Below are 13,411 nucleotides of genomic sequence, written 5' to 3' on the forward strand. Positions count from 1 at the left end.
GCTTGAGTGGGCAAATACTTTTTTGGGACCACTGTATAGGACTATTTATGCTCTAAAACGAGGCCCAAGAAATAACCTGAATATACCTAGAAATAAATGGAAAGTGTTAGAAATGTGAAAATTGTTAAAGAAAAAAAAAAGAGTGGCGTAGTAGCACGAATAAGAAATATTTCAGATCCTGCACTATTTCTAGGTCACTAATAAAATTAGTAAATTAAATAATTAAAGCAAAAAGTACAGACTTAATAAGACATTCTGAAATCTGATTCTCAATTAAACTGTTGCAGTTAATGAAATCTGTAATGTAATAATATAAGAAAAAAAGAGAGCAGGCTTGTTGTAATCATTATTTGTAAGTCACTTTGGATGAAAGCATATTCCACATTAATAAATGAAAGGTAAATGCGAAAACATAATAACTAGACATGAAATAAACCATTTTTTGAACACTTCAGGTTTTCTTCTTTTTAGTTTGGTTTAAACTTGAAGCTTTTGTTCAATTCTGATATTTAGTTAACAATAGTGCAGAATCTGATTTGGCTATTTTTTTTTTTGTGCCATAATTAAAATGACACTAGAGGGCAGCATATACTAACTTTGTCGAAACTTTCCAATCTTTTTGAACAAAGTCATAATATTCAGTTCAATAAAATATATGAGTATATACATGCAAATTAAGAAAAAAATTCTTATTTTGGTAAGCAACTAACAGTCTGGGCGAGCTCTTCTTTCTCTTTCTTGCTCTCTAAACGCGCTGCCTCCCTGGCCTGGGAGATCTTCTCCTGTTCAGATGCCAGCTCTCTCTCCAGCCTCTCCCTCTGTCTAGTCAGCTCATTGTGGAAGTGCTCACACTGCACCAGTGCCTGCAGGTGCACAGGGACAGGCCGGAGGTCAAAGTCAATGAGGATACCTATCTCATTTAACATTTAATATCATCCAAAACAGTAAAATTCATATTCAAATCAGTGGAGTTGGCACATACTCTAGTCTTCTCCAGGTTTGCCTCTTCTGCCATCTCCACCGCCTGTTTGACCTGCTGATAGGCGGCCCACTCTCTCTGCTGGGCCTCAGTCTGACTGGCTCTCAGAGAGCAGAGCACGGTCATCAGCTCATCCCGCTCTCTAACAAAGACACAAACACAAGCATCTCATCAGGTTACTGAAAGCAGGCATTGATCTGACACATAATCAGGACAGCAGCTGATTAGCTTCATGACCAGTCGAGACTCCTTTCAACCTTGCTGTGAGGAACAATAATTGACTGAATACACACAGAGATCAATTGAAATGGTCAAAGGAGCCTATCAGTGTTCATTTACCCAGAGGTTTGGCTCCAGGGTAGTTACAACATCAATATCTCGCATGCGAAGTTATTCGGTATATTTAAAAAAAAAAAAAAAAAAAAATCAAAAGTAAATCAGTCTTACAAAATTGTGGACTGAAACTAACATAAATTTGGATAATTAATCTGTAAATAATTATTAAAACTTTTGATACAAAGATTGATATTGATACAAAAATGGCAGTTAAGACATTAAGTTAACTTTAAGTTACAAAAAATTCTCGTTTATATATATATATATATATATATATATATATATATATATATATATATATATATATATATATATATATATATTAGTGCTGTCAAACGATTAATCACATCCAAAATTAAGATTTTTGTTTACATAATATATGTATTTGTACTATGTATATTTATTATGTGTTTATAAATACACATGCATGTATATATTTCAGAAAATTTATATTAAATATATTTATTTATAATATGAATTATAGGAATATAAGTATAGACATGTAATTTCATGTAAATATTTTCAAAATATATACTGTATGTGTGTGTATTTATGTATAAATAAATATATTTAAAAAAATTAAATCAATAACAAAGAACACACATATATTATGCAAACAAAAACATTCATTCTGGATAAGATTAATCTTAATTAATTGTTTGACAGCACTAATACATATATACATATACATATACAGTATATATAACAGTTTCCACCAAAATATTAAGCAGCACAACAATAATAAGAAATGTTTTCCTGAGCACCAATTTAGCATGTTAGAATGATTTCTGAAGGACCACGTGACACTGAAGACTGGAGTAATGATGCGGAGAATTCAGTTTTGCCATCAGGATTTTTTTTTTAAATTAAAATGGAAAACAGATATTTTACATTCTAATATTATTTATATTATTAATATATATTTTTGTAAATGCACTGAGAAGTCTTTAAAAAAAACATTAAAAACAAAACAAACCAAATTAAACAAAAATGCCCAAGTACTCTATTTGAAATTAATGTAATTTATATAAGAACATAATTACATAATTATTTTAGGTGCTAGACTCACAGTTACAGTGAAAATTAAAACACAAAGAACACATACTTACTTAGTAAGTCTTTCAATGCTGTGTATATGAACATTAGAGTGTGTCTCTGCCAGGACTGCTTCATGCTGGGCACACTTCAGACACAGACCACCCACACGCTGACCACTGCCCGCCGCCACAGCCATTGCTTCTTTGTGCCTCAGTCGTTCTTTCGTCTCCTCATATTCCTTCTGAATGCTCACCAAGTCTTTCCTACACAGACATGTGCAATAAGAGGGCACATTGTTACAATATGCATATATGATGACTGACTGATTCTACTGGTGGACGGAATCACAGTGCAAATATTGCAGATGCACAATCAGTACGACTGTTCTAAAGAGCACTACAAATCACAAAGACCAACTCTGGCAATCTACATTTTCAGCAGAAGGCCTTTATAATCAAAGAGGTCCTCTAACACCATAAGCATGCAGACTGCATGATAAAATAATAATTTATATGACATTTTGGTGTCTTTTTAGCAATGCAAATGAATAAAATCTGTAATTCAATCAGTGTACCAACTCAGATTGTAAGAGTGTATTTTAGTGTGATCGGATTCAGTAAGTTAAAAAACAAATGCTTTAGGCTTGGCCACTGATTGAAGCCCACTTACTTCAGGGAGACCACTTGAGCCTCCAGGGTCTCAGTTTGTGCTTGATAGAGACACTTCAGCTGCTCCAGACAAAAAGATGGAAATTAACATTTTAGTACAAATTTTGTCAATTTATTGATGTCTTATTTTCAGTTACATGAATGTTTGACCACAAATACCATTTCTTTCTTCCATTTGTGGTCCTCAGCTTGATTAATGGAGTCAAGTCTTTGCTTTGAAGTCGTTTCTGCTGTGCGCTCCATGTTTAACTGCAAATGATCAATAAAATTTCTCATATTTCCATAAATTATGTCATTATAATCCCACCATTTCTGTCAGCACCATAACTAAAGGCCTCATGGATACGTACTGTGCTGTCTACAAATGTGTATTCTTTAAGAGTTTCTTCAACCGCCTTTGCTTTCAGCTCCTCGTGTAGTTTCTCATTCTCCACAATCACCACTCTCACTCTCTGTTTCATTCCAAGCAGTTCATCCTTTAGAGAGGAAACAACACAATCAGTACAAACACACAAACAATTACAACTTCAGTTAAAATGCAACAAAATTCCCATCACGTGGCCAGTTGAATACTGCTCGCTTTATCTGGGGAAACACCCATTATCAAACTCACAGAATGCCTCGGACAATAAATTCACTGATAATATCTTTTCTTAATTAACAGGATTGAGACTGACCTTGCAGAACTTGACCTCAGCCTCCAGGTGTTGAATGTACTCAGATTGATTGTGGATGATGGGAACCAAGTCGTGAACACCAGGCAAACTGCTACTGCCCTCATCTGTGGCTCGTTGCTAGAGAGCACAATTATATTGTTTCAATTAATATTGTGTAAACTTTTAAAGTAAGAGCAATAAACCTATTGAGCAGTTAATGGTTCTTACTACATATTATAATTACTATATATATATATAATATATATATATATATATATATATATATATATATATATATATTACCATAAATTAAGATTATAAAGTATGGTGCATAAAAATAAGAGTGCACTTGCACATTTAAACTTATTAATGGTTAATTATCTTTGATGTTTAATATTTTGTTTTTAAGTGAATATTTAAATTTAATTGGAATTATTTTTTTTAATTGGAATGAATTAAATGTGAATGTTTTAAAATTATTAAACTATAAACGTTCACAGTTCTATGACGTTTTTTAGTAAATCTATATCTTTTTTTTTTTTTACAATTATTTGTTTTAAGTTACATTTTAATGATTGCAATAAAAACAAGCTTTTCATTTAATTTCAACCCTTTATTTTGGGAAGCCCTGGTTTAATTGCAGTACCTTTCCAGTTAATTTCCTCTTGGAAGGAGAAGGGGATGCAACATTTGCATCTTTGGACTGCTTTTGAAGTAAGGAACGCAGCTGACTGACTGAAAAACAAACAAACACATAAATGAATAAACAAAACAAAAAAAATCATTTGCACAAATAAGGCCACTCATCCAGAAGATGTCTGCATGTACTGCACGCAGACAACAACAGTTATCAGGATGCAACTCAATCCTGCATTACAACGATCTGTCAGAATAGCATGCTTCCTGCACGATCTGTACCTGCTTGACTCTGTTGAACTGGTACAGGAGGGTTTTGCAGCAGAGGGCTGGGCTTCTCCTGCTGCTGCTTTGGTTCTGAACACTCAGAGTCAGAGCTGTGGCTGGCCAGCATGCTGGAGAGGTGCTGGATACTGCGGTTTGCTCGCTCTGAAACATTGACATCATACACAAATACATTGATTTTAGTACATAATATTAATATGACACACCCTGACTTGAGTATTATATAGTTTATCACAGATGTAATGTATTAACAAGTTTAAATATTTACTAATTATGTTGTTTTCTGTCGTTTAGCACAAAGTTTCACAAAAAACATGATCTTGTTGCAGGAGCAAGTGTTCGCAATGAATAATACTCTATCAGAGGCTCACTTAACTGGTTAATACTTTGGTTTTCTGTTATATTGTTTTCATTATTACAGTTTTGCAGACAGCAACACTGGGCTGAATCATCTTTTCGATGTTTAAAAACATTAACGTTACCTCTCAATGTCTTCTGCAATGCTCCTAATTCCTCCTCCTCCTCATCAGAGTCCAAGGACGGTTTCATTATTGCTTTAAACACCAAAAAGGTTTGTAAATATAGCGCACAATTTCTCTGGCTCACTGTTACTGGAAGTGTAGTAGTGCCTTATCAATGAACGACGTCCAAAAAGACGTCAACGGTTGCATGGCAGACGTGCACTTCCGTAAACCGCGCAAAGGCAACAGGAAATTGTAGTTTTTACAGTATCAAAAGGCTAAGGCAGAGTGAGTAAAAAAACTACAAGACGGGCATTTCCGATATTCACAATAGTGTTGGACTGAACGTTTACTGTTTAAAAACACTGATTATTGTAAACATAATATTTGCGCGCAAATTTCATTCTAACAAAGTCAATAAATGGAGTAATCTATAAAATATTTTAAGAACCAGTCATGCACGAGGACACGCCCACCGGACTGTGTTGGAACTGCAAACGCTGTCCTCCTTGCCTGATTCCAGGCTGCCGTATGTCGCCGCTATTTGCTGCTGAGCAACTGAGGCAAATAGGAGACGTGGGGATACACACAGGGCTGGGCTACGAAAACCGTTTAGCTGCTGCATTGAAGCCAGACATAAACCTGAAAGCGAAAAGAAGATCAAGGGTGAGTGAACATTTTTTTTTAATATATATAAAGGATCATTTTTATATTCAGTGCACGTAACAATAGGGCATTTATAATAACGCTCGCGTTTTAATGCATTTGCTCGTGTTGGACGTGTTTTCCCATAAGGCTGTGGTGTAAAGAATGCACGCTTTTCCTATGATCTGATCTGATCGTGTGGTCAGGAGACCGTAACAAATGTACTAGCCAGCTCCATCATATTGAATGAATACACGCTATAGCAAGAACACCGCCTGTATTCATGTGTGCGTTTTGTATTAACGGTGTGCGTCCTAACGCTAGATGATATTTTGTTTTAATCTTGATTTGTGTATTAAATGTAAGAGTGAGTTTGTTATATGCACGAAGAGGACACAAGCACTGGTCAGCGCTTTGCCTGAACGCATGGTATCTTGCTCACTATCGTAAAATTTGCTCTCGATCGCAGCGAATCATTAAAAACAACAATATTTCAGTACAGTAAGTCAGATGTGTAGGAGATGTGCTTGATTTGCCGGGTACTGGTGCACACTGTGAAGGGCACTGCGCAGGATCCTTTGTTTTGACAAAGGCTCTTGTTTTGTTCTGCTACACCTGGCCTACGTGTATTTTGATTGCAGTATTAAATACACATTTCAACAATGCAAAATGTTTATACCTTGTTATTAAATGTTTGCTATCTCTTGTTTTAGAGGGAAAACAGTATAGTGTCAAAACAGCCGATCTCATTGACAGTGAATTGTCCTGTGTGATAGGGTTTGTTACTAAATTGAATTATTAGTTGAAAAGGGGGGTTCTGTATCATCAGTTACTTCTTCAGAATTTATTTTAAGCCTGTTATTAGAGTATGAAGCTAAAACTGCATATAGAGTCTGTGTCTCAAAACCAAGTTCAGCTGCCTACCTAGACAGCATTTTTGGTTATCATGTTGACATTTAGTGTCTATAAATGTGAGCATGTCAGTTATTTGAGCTGCTCTGGAGAGCAGGATAAACTATGGCTGTTTTCTTTGCAGTCTCCACCTCTTTCTGCAGGACCCAAGTTGAATAGTTTCAGTTTGACCCTGCTTTTTTTAAATATCATAATAATATTAATTGATTTGCCAGATGTTACTTTTTCTAAACTGCTGTAAGGTTTAGATTTTTTTGAAAATCATTTAGCCACCCATACTTAATTTCAGTATCAAAGAATTTAGTGTCAAAGAGTGACAGCCTAAATAATGCAATTATTTTGACCCTTTTCGTCTTTTTTGCGTGTAACTGTTCTTGCTTTGTTTGTTTGCTTTTTTGTTTTTTTGTTTTTTGGTTGATAATTTTCTTTTATTTTAGTATTTCAATCTAGGTTATGAATCTGCTGTTTGTTTATACATGTTGTGTCCAGACCCTTTTTAATGCATCTTTTTGGGTTCCAAAATGCAAAATTATCACTGTATTGTCACAGTATGTGGCAGATTTATTTATTTTATTTTTTTATCTGCCTTTTCATTATTTCTTCTCATAAAAAAAAAGAAAAAAAACAGATAATTGAATGGAATGAATTTAATACTATTCTGTTATCTTTTATGGCTTGTGAGACATCATATGTTGTCTGGTCCTGAGTTTAAATCTTCTAAAAGAGAAATTTCAACAACTGTTGTAGACCCAGACCAAAACATACCCTACACTGAGTCTGGGGCTTTCACAAAAAAATCTCTCTTTTGTGAACCCTGGGCCCCAGATCATTAATTATTCATAAGTTAGCATCACTTCCTTAGTTGGATCATGTTGGCTGACCAATCCAGTTAGCTTCCTGTTGTTAAACGGAAGTACCAAGAGAATGTGGATTCACAAAGAAGCCAAAAAGAATCACATGCTCACACTCCATTAATTACAAAAACAGTATTATCTGAGAATTACTACACAAGCAAAAATTTGCCAGCATAAGCCCTGCAAAAAGTTGCATGTGTATTTTCGAAGCTTAATAATAATTAAAAACAAATTCTTGGCTCTTTTCCTGTCAGTGTTGTATTGCAAATGCATATAAATGGTAGTCTGTGTTTGATGATCAGACTATTGGGTCATTTCAGGCCAGTCTGGATTCTGTATGCCCACTGGCTAGCTTAATCCTGCTCTTTAGTTCTGACCTATATTTGTGATCCATTATTTGTCTCCCGTTTATATCTGGTCTGCTGATTGTAACTGGCAATTGCAATAGATGCCTAAAGGTGTATAATGGCAGTCAGAGTAAACGCTTATTGATGACTTGCTGAAACACACAGTTCTCTTCATTCATGTTTATAACGTCACAATGTTATAAATATTTCAAACATTTGAACTTGCTTTTCATTAAAGAACCTTGAAACACATCACAGTTCAATTCATATAATAAATAGCTCATTTTTGTTCTGAATTAGTCTTTCTTTAAAAATTATGAGCGTCTGAACATGTAGCAGAAATTCCCTTTGGTCAGAAACATTTACTGGTTGTTGATTTGCATAAGTAGGTCTGTTGGGTCGAGTATGTCATCATTATGCATGTTTATTACCACCCAATGGGCACATTTTGTTGTGTCTGATAGTCTAGTCACAAGTGTATTAGAGTTGGATTAATGATGGATCTTTCTTCCTGCTGCCACATGCTGATGATGTAAATGAGATGTCTGCTTCTCGTGGCCATATGGTACTTTTACAGCAATCCCAAGTTTGCTCTCTCGGCGTGTTTTACTGCATTGGTCTCCTTTTATGTACAGAGATAAAACCGTGCATATGAATTAAAGTGAAATTGTTTACATTTCATGAATTATTTCTAAAGAGACTGAACTCTTCTGATCTTCTGTATAATTTATATGTAATAGTTTAGATTGTGGATTTGTAAGAACAATATAGTAGCATGTAAATAACGCAATTGTGGAGTATCACGATAGTACAGCACCTATAATTTTTTTTTTATATGTATATTTTTTAGTTTTAGTATATTTAACTTTCTTTTTTTTACTGTGTTGACAGTGCGCTGCTTTAGCTGTTCGGGTGCGATCGCATTCACATGTACTGTTGTTCTGCAAAATATTGCAGACAAGACACTATATCTGTTTCATTCCAGTGCAGATATCAACTTGAATTATCTGAATGAAAGTCCAGCCATTGTTCATTCATGTCAAGCCCACTCACTGTATTCTTCTCAAGCACTGAGATGGTCTGTGGATCGATTCCTCTCCCAGCATTAGCATATAGATATGCACGCTATACTTTCTGGTGACTGGTCAAAAGTGTAGTCAGATGCCTTCCCAGGTTTGAGACCGAAGGCTCAGATGCCTTCAGGCTTGTTGTTGCAGCATCTGTTTCTGGAATTAAGAATCAATTTTATGATCATGCAAACAAAGTGCTTTGTTGAAGGAACAGAATGATGGCGATATAATTTCTGAGTGGAGTTTCTACCAATGAGTTAGAAAAAAGCAATGAACTGGGACTAATTATTTAACAGTTTGTGATGCCTCAGTGGTTTTACCTTTCTCTAGAGATACTGACGATAGCAGTGAGGACATTGACTTTATCACTCACCCACCAGTGTTCACTGGCCTCACAACTCATGTACCTTCAAGGACCTTCACTTAGCATTCATAGACCTGAGGACTTCGCTGTATTGTGGAACATTGTATTTTCTCAAAGAGCAACGTATGTGTTACACTGCATCTGCTGTACCTAATTGCTGTCTTTCATGAAGTGTTAATTTGAAAGGGATAGTTCACGCCAAAATGCAAATTTGGTGTCATGATTTACTCACGCTCACATAGTTCCAAATCTGTATTACTTTCTTTATATTGTGGAACAGTGGTGCAAAATATTAATATGCTCTTCTTTATCCATATTTTCCAGAAAAATAAGCCACGCTTGACTATAAGTCTCACCAGGTCATAATTGTTCAGAAAAACACAGATAAATTGCATTGGTGTGTAAATCACATTTTATTATTATATTCAGAAATAATGTAAAATACCAGCCAATAAAATTAACATTTATAAACATTAGAGACATTGACATATATTTTAGTTCCCCTCACTTTACAACAAATCAGATTTAAGTACATTTAAGTTAAATAGATGCTAATCATAAACAGATGTATTTAAAATGAAACTGAATCTATTTGTGTGTGGGACATGAGCTATACAAATAAACGTGGGTCTATGTAGGCTCCCTCTCTCATTCGGGATGAATACAAATGTGTGTTTTGCATGCTTTATGTTCATTGCATTATCACTATAAAAAGGTGGTAAAAATGTTGTTGGTGTGGTGGTTTTTTTTAAGGTGTTGTGTGTTCTTTTTTTGTGTGATTTTTACCTCTAAAAGGTGCATATTAGTACCTAAATGTACATATCAATACCTATTGTATACATATTAGTACCTAAATGGTACATATTAGTACTTTTTGAAAGGGTACCACCCCAGTGACAGCTTTTGTTCTGTGCTTTTTTTTTCTTCTGAAAGTATTCTAGTCTGTTTGGAATACACATCACAGAAATATGTTTCAGGTGATAAAAAACATGTTCTACAAAATATGGTAATAAAAGTGGAGATGTGTGCTGTCAGACTCCAAAAATGACAGAACTGTTCCAGTCAACTTGTGCCTTATATTTCAAGTTTTATAAAGCCATGCAGTAGTTTTGTGTACGGTACTAAGTGAAATTGACATATATTTAGATAAGTTTGATGTTAAACCTGCCACGAGACATCTGTATTTACCGTTATTAAATATATGTGAATGCAAATGGTAAGATTTTTAGCTAATGGAGTCTTTCATTTCAGAAGTCATACATGTTTGAAATTACATGAAGGTCACTAAATAGCAGAATTTTAATTTTGAAATTGACTGTTCCTTCAGGAGTGTCTGTTTACTGGGCTGCAGATAGACAGCAGAGTTGGATCAGGCTAGTACTCATGGGTCATGATGAGGTCATGTGGATTAGGGAGGACACTTGGGTTGTGTCATCATCTGGCTGGAGATATCATTAGATGGGTGTAGACTTCATGCAGAAAGTCAAGCAAGAGCTTCATATATGAGAGACAGCAGTCTGAAATGAACAGGTTTTACTATTAGGCGTAGTACAGAAAAACATCCCAATCTGACACATTTTAGTTGTTCCAGTTGTTCCTATTGGAGCAGAGCATTACGATTGAAGCTCATCAAAAATGGGGTTTTCCCATTTTACTGCTTATCTATTCCAGAGTGAATCAGTTCCTTATTCCTCTCAGAGAGGAATAAGATGATAGAAATTCAGAAATGAGTTGGGGGAAGCAGGAAGAAGCGTTTGCCACACTTCCTGTTCCTTGCAAAAACACTCAGTCAACCCAAAACAATCCATCTCTTCAGACACATGCATGGGGATGCACTCACAGCCAGCATAGTGAAATCACCCTTTCACCCACTAAAAACACCATACGCTGCTCAGTTTGGAAGAAGAGGGGGAGCTTTGGGGACCACAACACTGCCTTAGTAGAAAGTGATCTGTCTATTCTTGATATCTTAAGCATGCTTGTGCCTCTAAGAAGGTGTAGCTCACTCCAAGAGTAAAGTCTGAAGATTTGCCATCTCGCTTTAAGCTTTTAAATAAAGTCTTAAAGTATTTCATTTCTCAAGATTGTCTTGGCGGCCATACAGGGACTGTGATGGGTTTGAAGATTGAGGTCTGTCAGAAATGCATGTGTTCATTAGAAGGTACTGACGACCAACATTCTCCAGCTTCCAAAGCTCTTTCATGTCTTATTAAAAGAGAGGTTTACATCGCACCACATCAGGGCGCCTCTGCCACGTTGTGCTTATTCCTGAATTCCGTGGGTAGTTGACGGGTATAAAGGTTTTCCTGTGGTTGCTCCACTAAACCCTGTGTTCCAGAAACGAGAAAACCCAGCTGCTAGTATTCAGCGATTCCTTGCAAGCTGCTCCCAAGATATAATCTATCTGGGTTGAGAAGGACTTCTCTGAACTTATTCCTGTCAGACACATTGTCTCAAACCTACAGCCAATATCACACCTCTTTTCTTAAATAAAATAAATATATATATAATGTTATTATTATACAATATTAAAAACTACACAGAGAAATCCTACCCAGTTATTTTTGCTATTGTTATTATTATTATTTAGATTTTCTTAGAAAGTGTGTTAAATTATGTAAATTAATAGTATCATAATGCCATTATAATAAATGCATTTCATGCATCTTTGTTTCTGAATCTACTTTACATCCATAAGTGGACCTTTAGAATTTTTAAGTAGAGGTCGGCTATATTGTATTTCAGTGAGTGGATATTGTGTTCCAGCTCCTCAAGGCAAGCAGCATAATCATAATGCACTCCCAGCAAATATGGGGCCCATATATCAAAACGGCACCCATTATTGGTCAAGATGTTGTCATAGCGATGTGTTAATAAAAAAGGCTTTCATAATATCCAATGTGAAGTAGCCCTAGCTGCTTGTGAGTGCTAGTCATGAGGGTCTTCCATGTGAAAGAGTCATGCTCTCTACAATAATTACAGTTATACAGAGACTTGTTATTGTAGGTCAGATGTCTTTTTTTATACATTTGTATCTGTTTGAGGTTGCACATTGTTGTAAATAATTTACAGGCTACACCGCCAACAACCATACTTTTTTACATCATATACCATTGAAATACCATGTTTTTGGACATATTTTTTGTTGAGGAGTTGCACTGGGTCACCTAGAAGAGGCATGTGGGTTTGTATGTCAGGAGGATACATTAAATTCCTCTTCCCAGACCATTTGCAGCTGTAGCTCAGAGCAGCTGAATGTGACCTCCTTTTCATAAAAAGGGGAAAAAAATCCCACAGCCCAGTAGGGAGTGCAGCCAAGTTGCCTACATCACTTCCTGCCGCATCTGGCAATGATCATAGGCGGCGAGGGAGGAGGGAAGTGTCCCAGGCCTCTGTAGTCAGCACGCAGTCAGATTTCAGCGCTGTCTAACGGATCTCCTTCTCTGTCTCTCTCCACCCACATTCCACTGTCGGTTCAAATTTAAACATCTTACTGGGATGAACATGATCTCTTTATAAAAGTCCACTATTCATTTATTTATTTTAATAAAACATATGCATTGTAAAAGTTGAATAAAAGTTAATTTTGAGTGAGAAATGGAATGTCACTATAATAGAAAGTTTTTCATAAATGTCTGTGTGTCTTTATCTGTCCATCAGGATGACGTAGGGACTGAGGCTGGAGGAGAGTGCAGAGATGAGCCTCACGTCCTGGTTTCTCGTGAGCAGCGGGGGTACGCGGCACCGGCTGCCCCGTGAGATGATCTTTGTGGGCCGTGATGACTGCGAGCTTATGCTACAGGTCAGGAAGGGTGTCTCTCAGTTTCAAAACTGAAAAATTTTCTTCGTTTGATTTGATATAAAGCGGAAATAAATAAAATATAAGTATAAAAATTAGATAAAAAAAATCATGCCATGTCACCTTAATGAAATAAGTATAAAAATTACTAAAACTGAAATAAAAATAAATGAATATTTAAAAAACTAATAAAAATGATAAGCTCATAAAATTATTAAAAATGAAAATTGAAAGTTTAACAATAAATGCTCATTTGAAATATTAATAATATATATTATAATACTACCCTGATGCTTTTATGAACATGTTGTTAAATCAAAAGTCTTTATTTAGGTGAAGTGAGTATTTTTGTACTATTAGT

General features: G+C 35.5%; 2 protein-coding genes across 13 annotated transcripts in view; one reads left to right on the forward strand and one right to left on the reverse strand.

Annotated features, from left to right (window-relative positions):
* The window catches only part of sdccag8 (SHH signaling and ciliogenesis regulator sdccag8), a 40,364-nt gene extending 35,092 nt beyond the window's left edge, over positions 1–5,272 (reverse strand). The window contains exons 1-10 of the mRNA XM_042736710.1: positions 5,081–5,272; positions 4,596–4,742; positions 4,324–4,412; positions 3,699–3,815; positions 3,372–3,497; positions 3,181–3,270; positions 3,023–3,087; positions 2,425–2,616; positions 983–1,121; positions 711–863 (exon numbers count right to left, since the gene is read on the reverse strand). Coding sequence (XP_042592644.1) covers positions 711–863; positions 983–1,121; positions 2,425–2,616; positions 3,023–3,087; positions 3,181–3,270; positions 3,372–3,497; positions 3,699–3,815; positions 4,324–4,412; positions 4,596–4,742; positions 5,081–5,147 — 1,185 coding nt within the window. The 5' untranslated portion in view covers positions 5,148–5,272. The remainder of the gene's footprint in view (positions 1–710; positions 864–982; positions 1,122–2,424; positions 2,617–3,022; positions 3,088–3,180; positions 3,271–3,371; positions 3,498–3,698; positions 3,816–4,323; positions 4,413–4,595; positions 4,743–5,080) is intronic.
* A 280-nt stretch (positions 5,273–5,552) lies between these two features.
* The window catches only part of LOC109091087 (centrosomal protein of 170 kDa-like), a 40,713-nt gene continuing 32,854 nt past the window's right edge, over positions 5,553–13,411 (forward strand). For 3 of the 12 annotated variants that reach the window (XM_042736697.1, XM_042736701.1, XM_042736706.1), the window contains exons 1-2: positions 5,554–5,725; positions 12,912–13,053. In XM_042736697.1, coding sequence (XP_042592631.1) covers positions 12,949–13,053 — 105 coding nt within the window. In that variant the 5' untranslated portion in view covers positions 5,554–5,725; positions 12,912–12,948. Of the gene's footprint in view, positions 5,726–12,911; positions 13,054–13,411 lie in introns of all 12 variants that reach the window. The other 9 variants (XM_042736703.1, XM_042736704.1, XM_042736708.1 and 6 more) reach the window with 5 other exon arrangements.

This window comes from Cyprinus carpio, chromosome B13 (assembly GCF_018340385.1).
Source record: "Cyprinus carpio isolate SPL01 chromosome B13, ASM1834038v1, whole genome shotgun sequence".
Taxonomy (NCBI): Eukaryota; Metazoa; Chordata; class Actinopteri; order Cypriniformes; family Cyprinidae; genus Cyprinus; species Cyprinus carpio.